This window comes from Diuraphis noxia, unplaced genomic scaffold, assembly GCF_037042655.1.
Source record: "Diuraphis noxia isolate RWA-SAM2 unplaced genomic scaffold, SU_Dnox_SAM2 contig0003, whole genome shotgun sequence".
Classification (NCBI taxonomy): domain Eukaryota; kingdom Metazoa; phylum Arthropoda; class Insecta; order Hemiptera; family Aphididae; genus Diuraphis; species Diuraphis noxia.
The window spans coordinates 20,865,195-20,882,280 of NW_028301713.1; the positions used below are offsets into that span (position 1 = coordinate 20,865,195).

Sequence of the window (17,086 nt, forward strand, 5' to 3'; positions counted from 1 at the left end):
ACCGTATCTAAAAGCAATCTTGCTGGATCCTGGTAAAATTGTACATTGCTTGGTGTAGCAGGTATTATAGATAGTTATGTTCTATTGTTATATTTAAGCATAGTACGTAGTTATATTAAAGTAATATGATATGTATACTGGCGTACGTGACTACGGGAACGGACGTTCGGGCTGGAATCTGCTTATCCAGCAATTCCTACCCTGGCTGCATAGTGCATGTTACACAGAGAGTACCCTTCGTCACGGCCGCCCATTCAGTCGTAGAGTTAAACGCACTCAGTCAGAACCTCATTTGATATACAGAAAATCTATTAAGCATTAGAATACAGTACATTTTGTGGTTCGTATTAATAAACATATTTTTGGTCATTTAATAAGCGCCTTTGCGTATATTTTTGCGAAATACATCCTTACTCTCTATCCACTAAGGACAGCAATGCGCCGGTACACATCACTATATTATGTGCCTAGCGTCCAAAAAAAAAAAAAACAACATAATCAACAAATTATTTATTGCTAGAAAATATATGATAGTCAGTATAGTTATCACCTATATTATATAATTCTAAATTATGACAAAGAATAGAAAAACATATTACACAGTAAACATATTTACATACAAGTATATAATATAACGCATTATAATTATACCATTTGGCAGTCACAATAAAGGCCGTAAAATATTAAATTATACACATTTCACAAAAATATTTTCATTTTATAGTATTTTTTTTATTCGAAAATAAAAAATTTCTTATAAAATCGTTACAATAATTCGAACCACATAGTTTATATATTATATGATATTAATATACAATATGTATACAGACAACATTATCAGTAATTGGTAAATATACATAGGACACAGGTGAAAACCTTTTATATAAATATAATAAATATTAATAATACAATTAAGATGATGATGAATAAATTTAAAAAATCTATTATACAAAAAATTGATCTTTAATACAATTTTCGGTGGCGTTATTCTCGAAGCTATATAATACGACTGATTCGAGGATAATTATTTATACAGACTATACAATTGTTAATCCTAATATCACAGACTCGTCCCTTACGTGTCGCGCAGGCGTGGTAATACGACGTAAAATTAATAATAAATTAGAATTCCGTTTCCACAGTCGTATATACATAAAAATTATTAATTAATATTGTATAGTTATATAAAACGCAACCATCTAGAAAGTCGTTTGGAAGGCGAGGACTTTATATAATATAAATATTTCTTACACCAACGCGGCGATCGCGGGTACCTCAGTTTCACCTTCGTCGTCTTCTACGACGCGATTTTCCTCGGAATTCGCTTCATCTTTCTCCGGCGGCACAACCACCATTAATACTTGAATGAACTTCGTGAAGTTATCTTTATAAACATGGAACAAAAAAATCATAGGTTCACATAACGACACAAATAACTATAGCGACTACTAAAGCTATTAACACACAGTATCTTTAATCTATACATACAAATAAGTACGTCTCACTAGTTATACATAATATTTGGTATAGATATATAATAATTTCATAAAGTATTCGTACTTAATACTTTTACTGAATAGTTTCTTCAATCAAGCCAACCAATTCCTCTTATATGTCCCGCTATCTATTGTGATGTTTATTGTAAAAATATTTTATACAAATTATTGTACGAATTAAAATTAAAAAAAGATTGATGATAAATTATGAAACTTGATAGAAACCATACTAAATCTAAATCTAATCTATGTAAACTACACTCAAAAAACATCGTTTATATTATATCAATATATTATGGGTACCTACAACAATAAACATAATTCTTGAAAATCGACGTACCTATATAATTATCATATAGTAATTTGTGCATTTTTAAAAATCTCATTATCATTCATATTTAACAACATAGAAAATTATAACAATTTATAAGAAACGCATACTTTAAAGGACAAACTTAAAAATCGAGACTTTCGGTATATAGAACCTTACGATTACAAACTATTGTGAATTATTTGAAACTTTGGTAACTTAACCAATGTATTTATACGAAATGTAAATTTTGCACGTTGTAATATTATAATTATGTATACGTACCGACTATTGATAACCTCTTTTTTTGATACACGAATGGAATGTATATCAAAAATGCCGACAGAATGAACACTAGACCAATGAGGAATTGTGGCTTGGGATCGTTGAGAATGGGTGTGATGAACAAAATGGTGGACACGATGAGCACGAATATTGGAATGACGATTGGTACCTGCGTGAACGAAAATAAAACAAGGATTAAAAACGACGAACTTTTCGCTGACCTGCAACGTATAGCGTAGTCAAACGATACGTTTCTGTTATCGAAGCTACATACTTATTGCGTGGTAGGTACGACAGCTATAAACATATACCTATACACGCCATACATAACTTTTATATATACTTATATACAGTCTGCCAATATGCACCTATATATAGTATTTGCGAGTGTGTGTGTATGTGCAGAGCAGTATATATATAGGATTTCATTTCGTTACCATTAACATTGACGTGTCATATATTATGAGGTCATCGTCGTGCAGGTGGAACAAAGGTTATATAGTATACCCTCCTATCGTTCGAAATATTCTATGATCTATATACCTATAAATAATTGGATGCTAGTGAAAGAAACACAATCACGGAAAATTAATACAATATTATTATATTTAGTTATACACCGCACCCGAGTCATCCGACAACAGATGCGATGGGAATTTTAAGTCCTTTGAGGACCCGGAAATATCGATTTATTCGATCCAATACAAGCATAAGATGAATATTTTCATCATATTATTTTGCAACATAAACATGTTCCCTCGACGCACGGAATCATATATTATAAAGCCCATAGTAGGACATCGAAGAAAATATTACTATATCATATTATACGGACTGTACCGCCACCATAAAGGTGACAAACGGAATATTATATAACGACTGCAGCCGAAGCTACAATATAATTGATTCATCGCACTCGATACACAGACTCAATAGTTGATGTAAGATGAATAATTTCATCATGTTATTTTCCCCCGATATATATAGAGTATCCTATAAGTCCATAGTAGGACACGGGAGAGTTGTTATTTGGCACCACCATAGAGGTGGTAGATAGCATTAATGTCGTTAGTACGACAATATAATGATGTGTTTACTTTGAATGGACGTTTAACGTCTCTCTTGGTATAACGCATCACTAACAATGCCGCCATGGAAATACCGTAGAACATCCACACTAAGAAGCTAGCGAACTCTATTAAAACCACAATGTCTCCACACAACAGACAAATTAACGTGAGTATGCCCTGAAAAAAAAAACAAAACATTAAATTGTTGTAAGATTGATTCAAAAACTCTCACAAAAAAAAAAAAAAAAATTAAAATCAAAATTATACATACAAAGTACAACTACGTCTTATTATTATCAAGATATATATACCTGTAAAACAACAGCGGGGGCAGGCGTCAGCTTTTTTACGCTCACGTAAGAGAAGACTTCCAACATCTGACCTTCTCTACTCGCGGCAAAGCACAACCTAAACAAATGACAAATCAAAAACAATAAGTCATAATAAAATATTATATTAAATACGTATGACGCGAAATCAAGCGTATTATGAACACCTAATAACTGAATGGTGACTAACCGGGTTATTCCGAATTGGACACTGAGCGCACAGCCGAAAGTCGCCGTGGCCACGCCAAGCGGAATTATAAAACTAAAACTTCCCAGTGCTCGTGTTCCAAATTCCTGAAAATCAAAAAGGTCAAAATTGTTTTATGTAGACAGAAATAAATCGAGACAATCGAATATCGATTTTGGTATGCACTATATGCAGTATACTCACCACCGCTACCGCGTGGACCGAAGTCATTTCCGTGACCGACAGGACTGTCATGTATGACACGTTCATCAGAACATAAATCATGGTGACAAACGGCACCGCGAGAAGAATACTGAGCAATATGTTCCTGTAACACGTACATTTCGTTGTTAGCGAGCAGTGATGGAAATAAAATGTGTCGTCAAAATATGACGAAATCTTACGTACCTTTGAGGATTCTTGATTTCTTCGGACACCACGGTCGTAGCCGTCCTGCAACACGAACGCGTTATATTAGCAATGAGCATAATTATACCATGATAATTGGATTAGGGCTCCAAATTTGTGGCTATACAACTAATTTTTTTCGCATTGTAAATAATTTTGAAAAAAATATTCGTGTTTATAGATAGTTCATTAAAAAAATGTTTGTTAACAATTACAATATTATTCAATGTTACGTTAAAAGTTATTAGACATTATCTGCTGTGTTACCTTCCTAATAACATGCATCGATGCATCTTGTTACAATTAGAACTTGAGACTGATTTAAAAAATGTTATTCAAAATATATATATTAACATACTATAATTATGAACAATTAACTTAATTAAAATATAGAAAATTATAATTTATGATTGATTTGTTTAAAATAGATACTAGGAAGTATAGATATTATCTCAATTATATTATCTTCAAAAGTTTACCACCAATTAGTAGGTCCGTATATACGATTATAATCTAAAATTTTAAAGTAAGCATAAACATTTATGAAATGTTTGTTGGATTGTGGAAACTTGTTGAGACCATAATAAAGGGGACGCCAAATGGAGGCAAAACCTCTCGATTATAATTACGTATATAGTATATAGTATATACCTACCTATACATTATTCGTATATTACCTAACTATTAGCCTCTGATGCAAATTACTTTTGTTACAACTGCAGAGTACTATTATATATTATCCTAGTTAAGCATTTATATTATCCAACGATTACGAGACTTACCATCCATCGTACGCCCAAAGGCCACTGTAAAAGGCAATTGGAAGTGAGTCTAAGGATAAAGTTGTACCCTCGAATCCAGTCATCAAATTCTTAGTATTGCCTGTAACAATAAACAGTGAAAAAATATGACGTCAATAAAGTAGATTTTAAAAATACATGGTTAAAATAGAAAAATTACTCACCCTGGTAGAGTTGGTATAGTCCACCACCTATGACAACTAAGCAGGCGGTGACTTTACATATAGTAAACACGTTTTGGATTTTTATGAAACACTTGACGCTAGTATAGTTGATGAAAGTTATGATACCTAACAAAAAAAAAAACCGATACAAACATCGTAATAAAAGCTTACTGTGCGTACAAAGGTGTTAACCTATATATAATATAATAATAAAATAATATTGTAACGCTGCATTTACCGAGAGCGAGTATGCTGACGGTCTTCTTCACCATATGTTCGTTTTCGGGCGTCATGGAAGTCATAATGCTGAACGGCCGGATGAAGTATTCAGCGAACGTCAATATAATGATGGCCACCTCGGCAGGGCGAACGTACATGATGCTCACCCAAGAATATATGAAACTTGGCAGAGGTCCCCAGAATTTGTGCATGTCCGCAAATGCAGACTGATAGAAACTAAACTCGCCTCCCGATTTATTGACAACCGTACCGAGTTCGGCGTACGACATGGCACCTGAACATGATATTATATTGCGAGTAAAGCGATTGTAATAATAATTTAAGCAGCTATCTTTTGCTATTATACTTATTAGTTATTACTTATGCCATGGAAAAAAAAAGTTATTTTTATATGTTAAATCTAATCAAAATGTATATATAGGCATATATTATGCGTGACAACAGATAGTTAAAACAACTTATTTTTTTTAGTAAGATAATTATTGTTATTCCAACTATAAAATTGACTACTATTTATTAATTATGCACTTTATTTGATTTAACTGTTGTATTAAGTTAGACAATGTTTGTCCAACTAAATGAATAGTTATCCTTATTATACAAATTACAGTTGTTATTGATTATTATTTATTACATTTTTGTATGCATTGTTAATGTATACTTACTAGCTAATACATAATATTATATAAATCTATAACATCTATACACAGATTGATTTAAAAAATAGTTACCCAAAAGTGATAAAAGACCGCAAGACATCCAAATGACAAGACACATGCCAACAGATCCTGTGTTCTTTAATGCATTGGCCGGAGACACAAATATTCCCGATCCTACAAAGAAAAAAATGCACTCATTATAATAATCTGAAGTCAAAATAATGCAGGTTTAAATGTAAATTTATTTTTATAATAGCTAATAAATAACTACTTACCTAACATTACGCTGATAATTAGACAGACTGCGCTGAAAAGACCAAGTTCTCGGCGTAATTTTACGTTTTTTGGTATCGATGTCATTTTATTTATTGGATTGTATAGACGTATAAAATATTTCTGAACTAGAAAAAAATAATACAATTGAACTATAAGTTAATATTATATTACTTTTTACAGTTTATTTAGCAATTAATATTATTATTCAATATGGGGCATATAGTCAAAATTTTGAAATTTAACACTTTTATCTTGCTATTCAGTAATGTGTTTAGATTTAGAGTCAACCAAGGAATTCATTGGTTTTACTATAATGTTTTTTAATCCTGTTTAAGAAACCTATAATTTGTACTAGTACTCGGTAAAAAAACAAAAAAATATTGGGATATATAAATTTGTATTAATCATGTATATAAAAACTGGATGAAACTCTACCCCCCCCCCCCCCTCAGGTTTATGATTAGCCATAGGTAAAAATGTAAAATTCTGAAAGAATCAAAATCCTTCGTACGCTATATACTTCTCATAAGTTAATCTTTAAGCAATTAAAAAATAATTAAAGTACATAGGGTTATAGATAGATATATTAAACCAAATAGGAAATTTATATTTAACATAAAACATAATCAATTTAAATACTAATACAAATTGCATTATCGTTTCCCCTGCAAAGAATTGTTTTTTTTTTAATACTACAATGATTTACCATTGAATTCAAATTTAACAACTAACACATCTAATAGGTAAAGTGCCCTAAAGTCAATGACAAGTTATAACTATACAATAGAGCAAGTTCCAAGGCTTTTTATGTGTAACATGTGTAAAAATAGAATTTACCATATAATAATAATATAGGTAAGGACTATGGTGAACACAATTTTAATTTATATAGAATAATGTATAATCAAGGGCATACTCAACTTTATGGGTCAATTATTATAAATTATAATCAATATGAGAGTTAAGATTTGAATTCCCTAAAAAAAAAAATGTTCTTATACCCTATAAATTCTGAATAATGTATTGAAAAACTTAATTAATTATATCTTTCAATATAAAATACCGCAAAATTAATTTTTTTTTTAATTAAAAACAAAAAGCTTTTTTCTGAATAATTTTTATAAAGTGCATTCTATTATGTACATTAGAACATTTAGAACTAAGAAAGTTTCTTTTATAGATGTTGTTATAACGTGTAATGATGGAGCTAAATACTGTGTCAACCAAATTTTTTTTATGTTTATAGATCGCATACAATAGTTTTAAGTTTTTGGTATCAATGGCCAAACAAGCTAAAAACATTTAATTTCATAAATAATCTAAAATTATTATCAAATCATTAGTCACATTTCATTTTTTATTTTTTTTTTGAAATGCATTTATAAGATTAAATTTCTACTTATTATCTACATTTAATTAATGTTTATATTCCTTAGATAGGTACATAAATGAAAGGAAACAAGTCAGAAGCAATACTTTATCACTAATCGGATAGTGAAGTAAAAAATAAAAACGAAAACGAAAACTTCTTTGAGAAGTTCTAGGAGTGAAGATGTTCTTTCCGTGTTCGGTGCTAGTATTTCACAAAGGTTGTTGGGGAGCATAAGTTTGTCTCTGGCATCTTTTGTGAGGAGGCATTCAGTTAGAAGGTGCTTAATAGTAATTGCGGAGTTGCATGAGGTGCATATACGTTGTTCCTTTTTGTTCATGAGTGTAAAGTGTGTGGCCAATTCGTAATCTGTTGAGTACGATTTGATGTCTGTCGAGTGAGTGATGTGTCGGGCAACCAAGGGAGGGTGGATGATTTTATTTCTACTAAATATCTTTATTTTATTATTTATAACCATTTTATTTATGGTCTGGATTAAAATACTTTAAATTATTTATTTTTTAAATTTTATCTATATTACCTTTTTATAAATTATCATGAGTATAATAATATATTATAATTACGTATCAATATCACTATATCAGCTCTTTACTGATCAATAATACGGCGTTCAATAGATAATATTTTACTAAGAACTAAGGACAAGTTATACTAATTAAGTGTAAGTTTTTCCTTTGTTAAGAATTGAAAAAAGTATATATAGGTAACACTCAGAAATTAAATTAAATTAAATATATCAATCCTATATCACGTGATTTTAGTAATGTAAACCTTTCGATAACCTCGTCTCGGTAACCTATAGAATTATTTTTTTCACGAATACATAAGGTGAAACTATACTGTGTGTTAATTTGATTAGAGAGGTATACCTATGTACATGATTCACCTTGAACTTTGAACATACAATCACAATCAAATCGAAAAATGGATTAGTTCAGTAGGCAATTTTTAACATAAAATATATTTTACGTTTTAGATTCTGCAGAGCGTAGGGATTATTAATTTTGCCTACAATGTATTTTTTTTTAGAAAAAGAGTTATCCAATTTTCTGCTTCGAAAAATGTTTCTACAGATAGAACATCTAGTAGGTTCTTTGGGAGTAACAAATAACACTTAAAAGGGTAATTGGAAAAAAATATGGAAAGAAGATAACCACTATTAGCTCATAGCTGTACAGAAGTTGTCGAGTGTGCCTAGCCTTGCATATATTAAATACTAATAAATAATTTAACTATAAAAAAAAAGTTGTATTATTTTAAACATTATAGGTACTCCAATGTAATTTCTATACTATTTAAAATTTAGAGTGAACTATAGAAAGGTTTGACTTAATTGTTTTTTTTTTTTTTTAAATAAAATTACAAAAAAGGTAAAGTTCTATGTTAGATTGACAAACTTCTTGTTGATATAGATATAGATCCTACAAAATATCTTGTTAAATTGATAATAGTTGAATTAGTATGATAATAGATTTTATTAATCTAACAATATAATACTATTATAGTGAAAATACTTCAAAAATCCATATATGTTATAATAATAATACATATGATCATGATGATAATTGATTTTGAACTATTGATCATACTAATTCCAACTACTATCTATCAATCTAACAAGGTATCTTGTCGGCTCTATATCAACAAGAATTTTGTCAACCTAATATACAATTTATCTCTAAGAATGTGTTTTTTTTTTTAGTGTAAGTAAGTCACTGTTATGCACATCGCGAAAAATCGTGAAAAATGAGAATAGTTTTGTGGTATATAAATAACATGCAATTGTGTTTAAATCAGAATTCGTATAAACTATAAATTCATTACAAAATGAAATAAACGAAAAAATTGGGGTGGGGGGCGAGGGTGTTTAGTGAATCACACTGTACCTTGTAATGTGTTACTACTCATTATAGAATATACATTAGGTTTATATACGTATTATACGTAGGTTACATTAACAATCACATGTGCACGAATATAAATGTATATTATAATGAAATGTGCAGTGTTACTAGATAAGTCTGCTGTAGGTAACAGCTACGACGAATTTTTTTCAACGAATTATTCATCAGGCGCCAATGACTACAGAACACACACAGAACACATACCTTAACTTTGCCTAGTGATACCTATTTGTATCATCGATCAGCGGTTCGCAAACTCTGCTTATACTAATAATATACTACTATGGTAATTTTTATTCACTTGCCTACCTATTTAATTAAAAAAGAAAGTTAGGATAACCAATTATTTTAACAGAAATTATAACAATACACATCAAAATAAAATATGAAATTATTATAGTGAGAAAATGTAGGTAATGCTAGTATTTATGCATAGTCACATAATATAAGCTAACTGAGATTCAGTGTTGAAAATTGTTTCAACTATAACTAACGGTTATGTGATTTTGAACGGGACTGAATAGTACGCAGAAAATATAATAATAATATATCTATAGATTTGTAATAGCCGCAAGTAAGGCCACTGTATTACAATATCATACGTGTAAGATATATGTATATTAACACGGTTGTTTTAATTTTATGCTACAACCAATGGCAAATAAAAAGAACAGAGATATAAGTGCCAAGTGATGGTATATGCATATCAAAATAGTTATCATTTATAGTCATATAGGTAGTCTGCTATTTCTTATACCGGGTGGAACATACAGTGTAATCGCAGTATGTTTACCTAAATAACATCATCGTTCTGCCACGTGTTAGTATAGTGTACCTTCAAAAATCATATTACGTTATATATCTTCTTCTACCGCAAATCATTCATAAATTACATATATATCTCTACAATATTTTGCTCGATAATTTATAATTAATAATAATATACAGTGTCCAGTGATGATATACGCGCATTAGCCGTAAAGGGGGACTCGCCGCCCGGATAAAAACCAGTTTTTGCCGTTTTATCTATAAACTTTTTTTTTTTTTAAGAAATTTACAATCTATACCTTAGGCACAATGAGTAAATGTGAAACAGAATATATATAAGGTATCAAAACAATTAATATTAATATTAATAATCTATAAACTAAAAAAAATTATTATAAATCATATGATTAATGAAAATAAAATGTTGAGAGGTCAAAATTTTCAGCAAAATAAACTCTATAAAATAAGTATCTTTATTTTTTTGAAAAATTAAAAATTGAAAAATAATTTTTTAAACTTTTTTACCAAAAATTTAAAATACATGTAGCCCTTGTCTATGTGAGTCTAATATATTATTATAATAAAAAAACAGATTTATGATATATTTACTATCTCAGGAGATATCGCAATGAGTAAATTTCTCGAGGGACACCTGTATCATAAGTTAATGTTATACCTGCAAATACTTTTCTTTTAAAATTCAGCCAGAACTCAAAAATAATATTAACTGAAAGTTCCTGATTCCGATATGTTGTATTTCATGAAAATAATTTATAAACGATATATATATGTAACGATTAAATTGTTTTTATGATTTCCGTTTGATTCGAAAATAAAAACAAAATAATTATAATAACATTAAATAACGTTTAACATTTTTTTTTAAATGCCCATAAAGTCATAAAGCTGAAAGTGTAATAATAATTATTAATAATTAATATTCGTCGTGTTAATGATGGCTTGTATAATAAATACATAATCTTCTCAAAATATTATTATAAGTATTTATTATATAAATAGAAACATTTGAAATTCTTTTGACTGCTCAAAGTACCAACTAAACCCAATTAACTATACTTAAAGTTGAAAATTTAATCATTTTTAACCTGCTACGCTCACGTAAAAACTTAAAATTAATAATAATTTAAAGCCCGTTAAGTTGCTGTTAATTTCTTGCTCTACTATAGGAATCTAAAATTTAATGACCTAACCTCTATAGGTTTCACTAATAGAACGGCAGTATATTCCTTCATAAATTTATATTTTAGTATTCCATACAATTGAATCTTTGTTATCATCCAATAAAGAATATTATGTTGTCTATCTATTTTAATTGTCTATCGATACAACGAAATTAACATAATAACATTAACATTATAATCTTTCTATAAGCCTATTGTGCCCCAAAGGTATAAATTACTAATTTCAAATAAATTTAAAAAAAGTTATTGTCTGTACTCTGTCCAGCGAGAACACACACCGCGACCCAACCGATTTTTCTGCGCATCACTAAGTGACAGGACAAGGTGTCAAGGCAAGCGGGAAATGCGCAAAATTGGTACGTTCCTTGCTGGACGGAGTATAATGACTTGCACTTTTGATGGTTCCAGGATTGTCTGTAATATAATATTGCTGTGCTTATTACCCAACTTTCTACGATCAATTCAATATTGTATCTTTTTGCTATTAATAAGTTGAACTACTTATATATATTCTTTAGTCTTTACTCAAAATCTTAATATTATCGAATGAAAAAAAAAGTGGTAGGTAATCGTATAAAGGTTGATAAAACACAAAATAATATTCGAAGTGATTATAGGTCTGGTCAATTTACAACCGAATGCGATTAGGCATACAAAAACGATAAAAAAACCAGTGCAATAAAATACCAAAATTCAAAATCAATTCATAGCAATTTATTATGTTTATGGGTTGAAAAGAATGTATTAATAAATACAATTTCATTGTTAAACTTTATCAAACAAAACAAATTAATTAGATTCCATCGTATTCATAAACATTAAACAGGAAATCATTTAGTCCATGCATAATAAATAAGAAGATGAATAATTAAAAAATAAATTTTATAATTTATGACAATGAATTATGCATTATCGAAAAATTTAAAAATTATCTATTTATGGATCATTTAACTATAAATGTTTATGAACACATGAATGACTGAAATACATATTATATACTATTATAACCTACTAGGTAATACATAAACAGAAGAATTTTGAATCTAAGAGCGTTTATAACATTTTTTTCATAATTATTGAAGGTATTATAATATTATCATGTCTAAAATTCTTTATATTATAATAATAATTATGTACATCTAATTTTAAAATGGATAAATTTGTATACCTATCTACTATTCCTTCGCGTATAGGTCAATAAATATAACAGTAATTCTAATTACATAAAAATATTAAAACCTACTTAATATTACTATCCACTTTTCTAAACTACAATGATATTTATTTTTCATTTTGAAATCGGTATGTAATGAATTTAAGTATTTATGTCGTTGATAAAAAAAAAATGCATTACTCCGTTGATTTTTGTAAAATATGAAAGATAATTGATTGGTACGCCTGTTGCTTAAATATATATATTATATTTGAGCATTACACCACTAGATACCGTAAATGTTAACAACGAAATCGGCAAGATAGTATCTCTAATTTTCATGAAACAAGCCGACTATAGAATATTATCTCTAGAATTATCTTATCAAAATATTAAAGTAAAATAAAACCACAATATTATAGTAAAGTGACAATGAAATAAAAATAAAATATACAATAATAACGACAAAGGAAAATATGAAGACGTAATTACAGCGTAAGCCGTTATAGGTAGTAAGCATTAAAAAATTAAAAACTGTAAATTGCGACCAAATATTATGGTATGCACACACTATCATAATCACTGTGTGACCATAGTTGGGCATCTCATGACGTACAAACGATATTTTTCATGTCAACTGTATGCCCGTAGATATACGAAACGACACCATTTCGATTAATACAGCGACTTAGGCAAAACGCTATTTAATTTATTATTCGAAAGTCGCACTCACACGGTATAGTTTTATTATTAGATAACAATGTTAAACCTATCGGCGGTCGCTGGTTTTTTTTTTTCTAACAAGTGTACCAAAGGAATCGGAAGAGCGAAAAATCTTACCTGTCTGACCAAAGAGACGGACGTTGAATTATAATTATTATTATTATTGCGAATCTCGTTTACGTCCGGATAGTGAAAATAATGACTTGAATAGTATTGATGTCTGGAAAATTAAAAATTATATGATATCGAAACGCACGATCGACGTATATTGGTATCGCGACGGCTCGGAACCTAACGGTATGCGTACAAGCGTACAACTAAAGTGTAGTATGCAGTACTGACTGCCACGAGGTACCGCACACGTCTGTACAACACTATAATGCAGTAATGCCGTCTTAAACCGTCCGTTCGGGTGATATTCGTATTTTGTATACAATCCACCGTGGGACGTGGATGAAAGCCGGCATTCGGCACAGCTAGCAGCGATCCCGGTGAGCAAATTGTCCTAGGCAGAATGCACTAAGAAAATTGTTTCATATTATAAAATTCGGGTTATGATCTTTTTACTTTTTAGGCATAATAATGACACGGTGGTCTCTATAAAATCGTCCGTCTATACATCTACAATGCGGAATTTGTGTACCATGGGTATATTATATCGGTATGTACAATAAATATAATGCACGCCATCCTCCAAAGTCAAGCAGTTATACAACACAATACGTTTGCGTCTTAATAGTTCTACTATACACACAACAGCATCGGAATATTTAAATTCAAATGAATTTATTTAAATTCGAACAGGATATTCAATACCTACCGAACAAATTATTTCAATCGAATGATAGCAATTTGAAAGAAGTGTATTTATGAAAACATTTAGTTATAGGTACAAATAAATATGCACTTATTTAATAATATAGGTGAGTACCAAGAATTACGATTAATCTGAATTCGACGTTAGTTATTACCCGTACATTTTTTTTTTTTTCTGTAATTCTGAATAATATAATTAATTTACGTATAATGCAATTAAAAATAATATTATAGTCGATAGACATCAATTTATTATCTTAAGTTTTAATATAAAACTGTGTACACCAATTGAAAATTCCACATAAGTAAATAAATAAAAATTATAATTAGACGAATTAATGGTACAACAAATTTAAATACCTGTAATATATTACCAGGTAATCTATTTATAATTATCAAATTGTCATTACACACTACGCTCATTCTTTCGAAAAATTTTGTTTTTTTTAAAAATATTTTTACCTGTTTAATATAAATTGACGTTATTTCAAAACAATATTTCTAAAAAAAAATTCCATATTCCAAAATAGAATATTAATTAGATTATTTCAATCTATAAATATTAAAAGTCAGACAAGTGTTAGTTAGTTATAGTGTTATTGTTATAGGTTATAGCTACAACTTTAAATTTTTATAACCAACTGGGCTCAAAATTTCATTCACTAAACATTGGCAAAAAAATCTTTTGTTTTATAATTTTTATAACACTCAAAAAAACTTAAGTTCAAATCTTTGTGATCATTATCAATAGTAATTAATGTCATTTTTTGACCTATGTCTGATTTTTGTCATCTTTATTTATTTATTAATTTTTTTATTAACAAAATTTACCCTCGGTAACAGACCATTGGGATACAAGGATTATATTTTTTACAATGTTTACATCGAATACTTATTTATAGAGGTATTCATAAAATATGGTACACTGTACATATTTTATTTATAAATTATTACTAACTACTGATATGAAATTTGATATTTATTAATTATAAGACTGTGAATAATATTCTGATTAGGAATTTTAAGTTAAAAAATGTTTGGAGTCATTCGAAAAAGTAAAAAAAAACTTAAAAAATTATAACAATACCAAATAGTAATATTTATTTAGAAATATTGTGTTTAAATGACATCATAATACGGGATCACATAAAAAACAATAGCATGCTAATCAATATTTTTCCTCCACAAGGAAAATATATGAATCATAAATATGTTTTTTTTTTTTAATAATAAGGTACCATGACAGCGATAACTTTAAGTAAAATCAGTCAGAAACAAAAAACTTGTATCTAGCCTGCAAAAACATTTTTACTTAAAAAATTATTTTCAAAGAAGTTATGGCTTCAAAAGAATTGGAGCAAACACTTAAATGGATCGCCTTGTACAATTTAGTTCGGTTTTAATATTAAATAAAAACATGTATACTATTATACTAGTTGTATACTTGCATTTGTATTTTAATAATAGTATAAATAATTTTAATAATCTATTAGGTACTTATATTAGTAATGGATATACGATATGTTTAAAAATGTATAATAGGTGTATTATGTAAGTAGGTATAATTTTTAATAACAAACTTTATTTGAAGCTAAAATAGTGTGTCAAATTAAAATATTGATGTTATTTATTAGATTTTAAAACTAACATAAATTTACAAGTTTGTACACAAGTAGTTATAACTATACAGTATACACACCTGTATGTGTATAATATTGTATTACTACAAATAATATAATATAGTACAAGTCTATATAATTATTATTTATTAACACCAATCAGTTATTACACTAGTTACTAATTTAAAAATTTTTTTTTTGTAATCAAAAACAAAATGTTCATCGCTTAAACATGTAAATTAATAACTAAAATGGTTGATTTAATGATTTAACCATTAAGGACTAATGATATATATTGATAATCGTTATAACAACAAAAACGAGTATATTGTAGACTAAAATGTTAATGTTTAAAAAGTCTATTATCATGAAAATATAATTATTCATGCTATGTGTTACATGTCTTTCATAATTTCGTCGCTTCATCACAAATGTTATAAAATATCATGTTCAACTGCAGTGTAAAAATAAAAAAACTTATAAGTACAGATAATTTATCGCCTAATAACAAGAGCAGGTACAGTTAGGTAAGACAGGCCATAATATCGACACTGCACTTGATTTTTACTGATGCAATAGCGAATGTAAATGAAAACATGTATCTTTAAGAATTTTAAATCATAATAATGTTATCTCAAGTATTTAGGTAAAGAAGAAATTTAATTAATATATTATACATAGAAATTCATTGTTTTAAGTCAGAAACAATGCATAAAACACATTTATTACCTAATTCCTATAATCACGTAATAATTATTAACGAAAATATAACAGTATTAAAATAAACAATAGGTAGGTATATGAATAAATAATATATGATCTACGTACAAACATAATACATAGTTTAAATTTGAAAATGTAGCCGATGTAGGTATTTTGTTTGCGTAATCACAGGCCTGATAAGGGTGTACCACTTTTGTAAAACTTGGCCAAGATAATAATATATACTACTTATTATACCTTCAGTGGATATTATACCACACGTTAAAACTATAAGGTTAAATATTTACAACAAAATTAGTACAATAATTTATGTGAGTAAATTCGTTTTAATGATTTCACGTTATTGTCTAGATAAATGAATAAGTTATGACGATATCCTAGAACTTTAGTCAAGACTCAAGGAGTCCATAAGATAAACATTTAAAAAAAAGAATATTTTACTCGTTTACAATTAATAATAATTATTAATGATTAAGAAATAGTGGTTAATACACGTGTAATAGAAGTTGATGTACAAACGATTATAGATATTTAATTTTTACTTTTTAAGTTCATATTTTAAAT

At 28.4% G+C, this 17,086-nt stretch overlaps 1 protein-coding gene and 1 long non-coding RNA gene across 2 annotated transcripts; one reads left to right on the forward strand and one right to left on the reverse strand.

Moving 5' to 3' along the window:
• Window positions 1-495: 495 nt before the first annotated feature.
• On the reverse strand, window positions 496-13,733 carry LOC107163758 (b(0,+)-type amino acid transporter 1-like). The gene is made up of 13 exons (XM_015511330.2): window positions 13,482-13,733; window positions 6,224-6,349; window positions 6,021-6,122; window positions 5,288-5,563; window positions 5,050-5,175; window positions 4,868-4,967; window positions 4,086-4,130; window positions 3,882-4,005; window positions 3,681-3,784; window positions 3,473-3,569; window positions 3,189-3,338; window positions 2,092-2,260; window positions 496-1,384 (listed from the first exon to the last, which is right to left on the reverse strand). The coding sequence occupies exons 2-13, from the start codon at window positions 6,306-6,308 to the stop codon at window positions 1,248-1,250; spliced, it is 1,515 nt and encodes a 504-aa protein (XP_015366816.2). The 5' UTR covers window positions 6,309-6,349; window positions 13,482-13,733; the 3' UTR covers window positions 496-1,247.
• LOC149057023 (uncharacterized) lies at window positions 13,716-15,730 on the forward strand. The gene is made up of 3 exons (XR_016190757.1): window positions 13,716-13,855; window positions 13,939-14,287; window positions 15,415-15,730. It is a non-coding gene; the product is annotated as an uncharacterized LOC149057023 (long non-coding RNA).
• The last annotated feature ends 1,356 nt before the right edge of the window (window positions 15,731-17,086 follow it).

Excerpts from the sequence above, each read along its gene's own strand:
- LOC107163758 (XM_015511330.2), bottom strand. The coding sequence starts at position 6,308 with ATGACATCGATACCAAAAAACGTAAAATTACGCCGAGAACTTGGTCTT. Across the intron at positions 3,570-3,680 it reads GTCCAATTCGGAATAACCCG|GTTGTGCTTTGCCGCGAGTA; the intron begins GTTAGTCACCAT and ends TCATTTGTTTAG. Across the intron at positions 2,261-3,188 it reads ACGTTAAACGTCCATTCAAA|GTACCAATCGTCATTCCAAT; the intron begins GTAAACACATCA and ends TCGTTCACGCAG.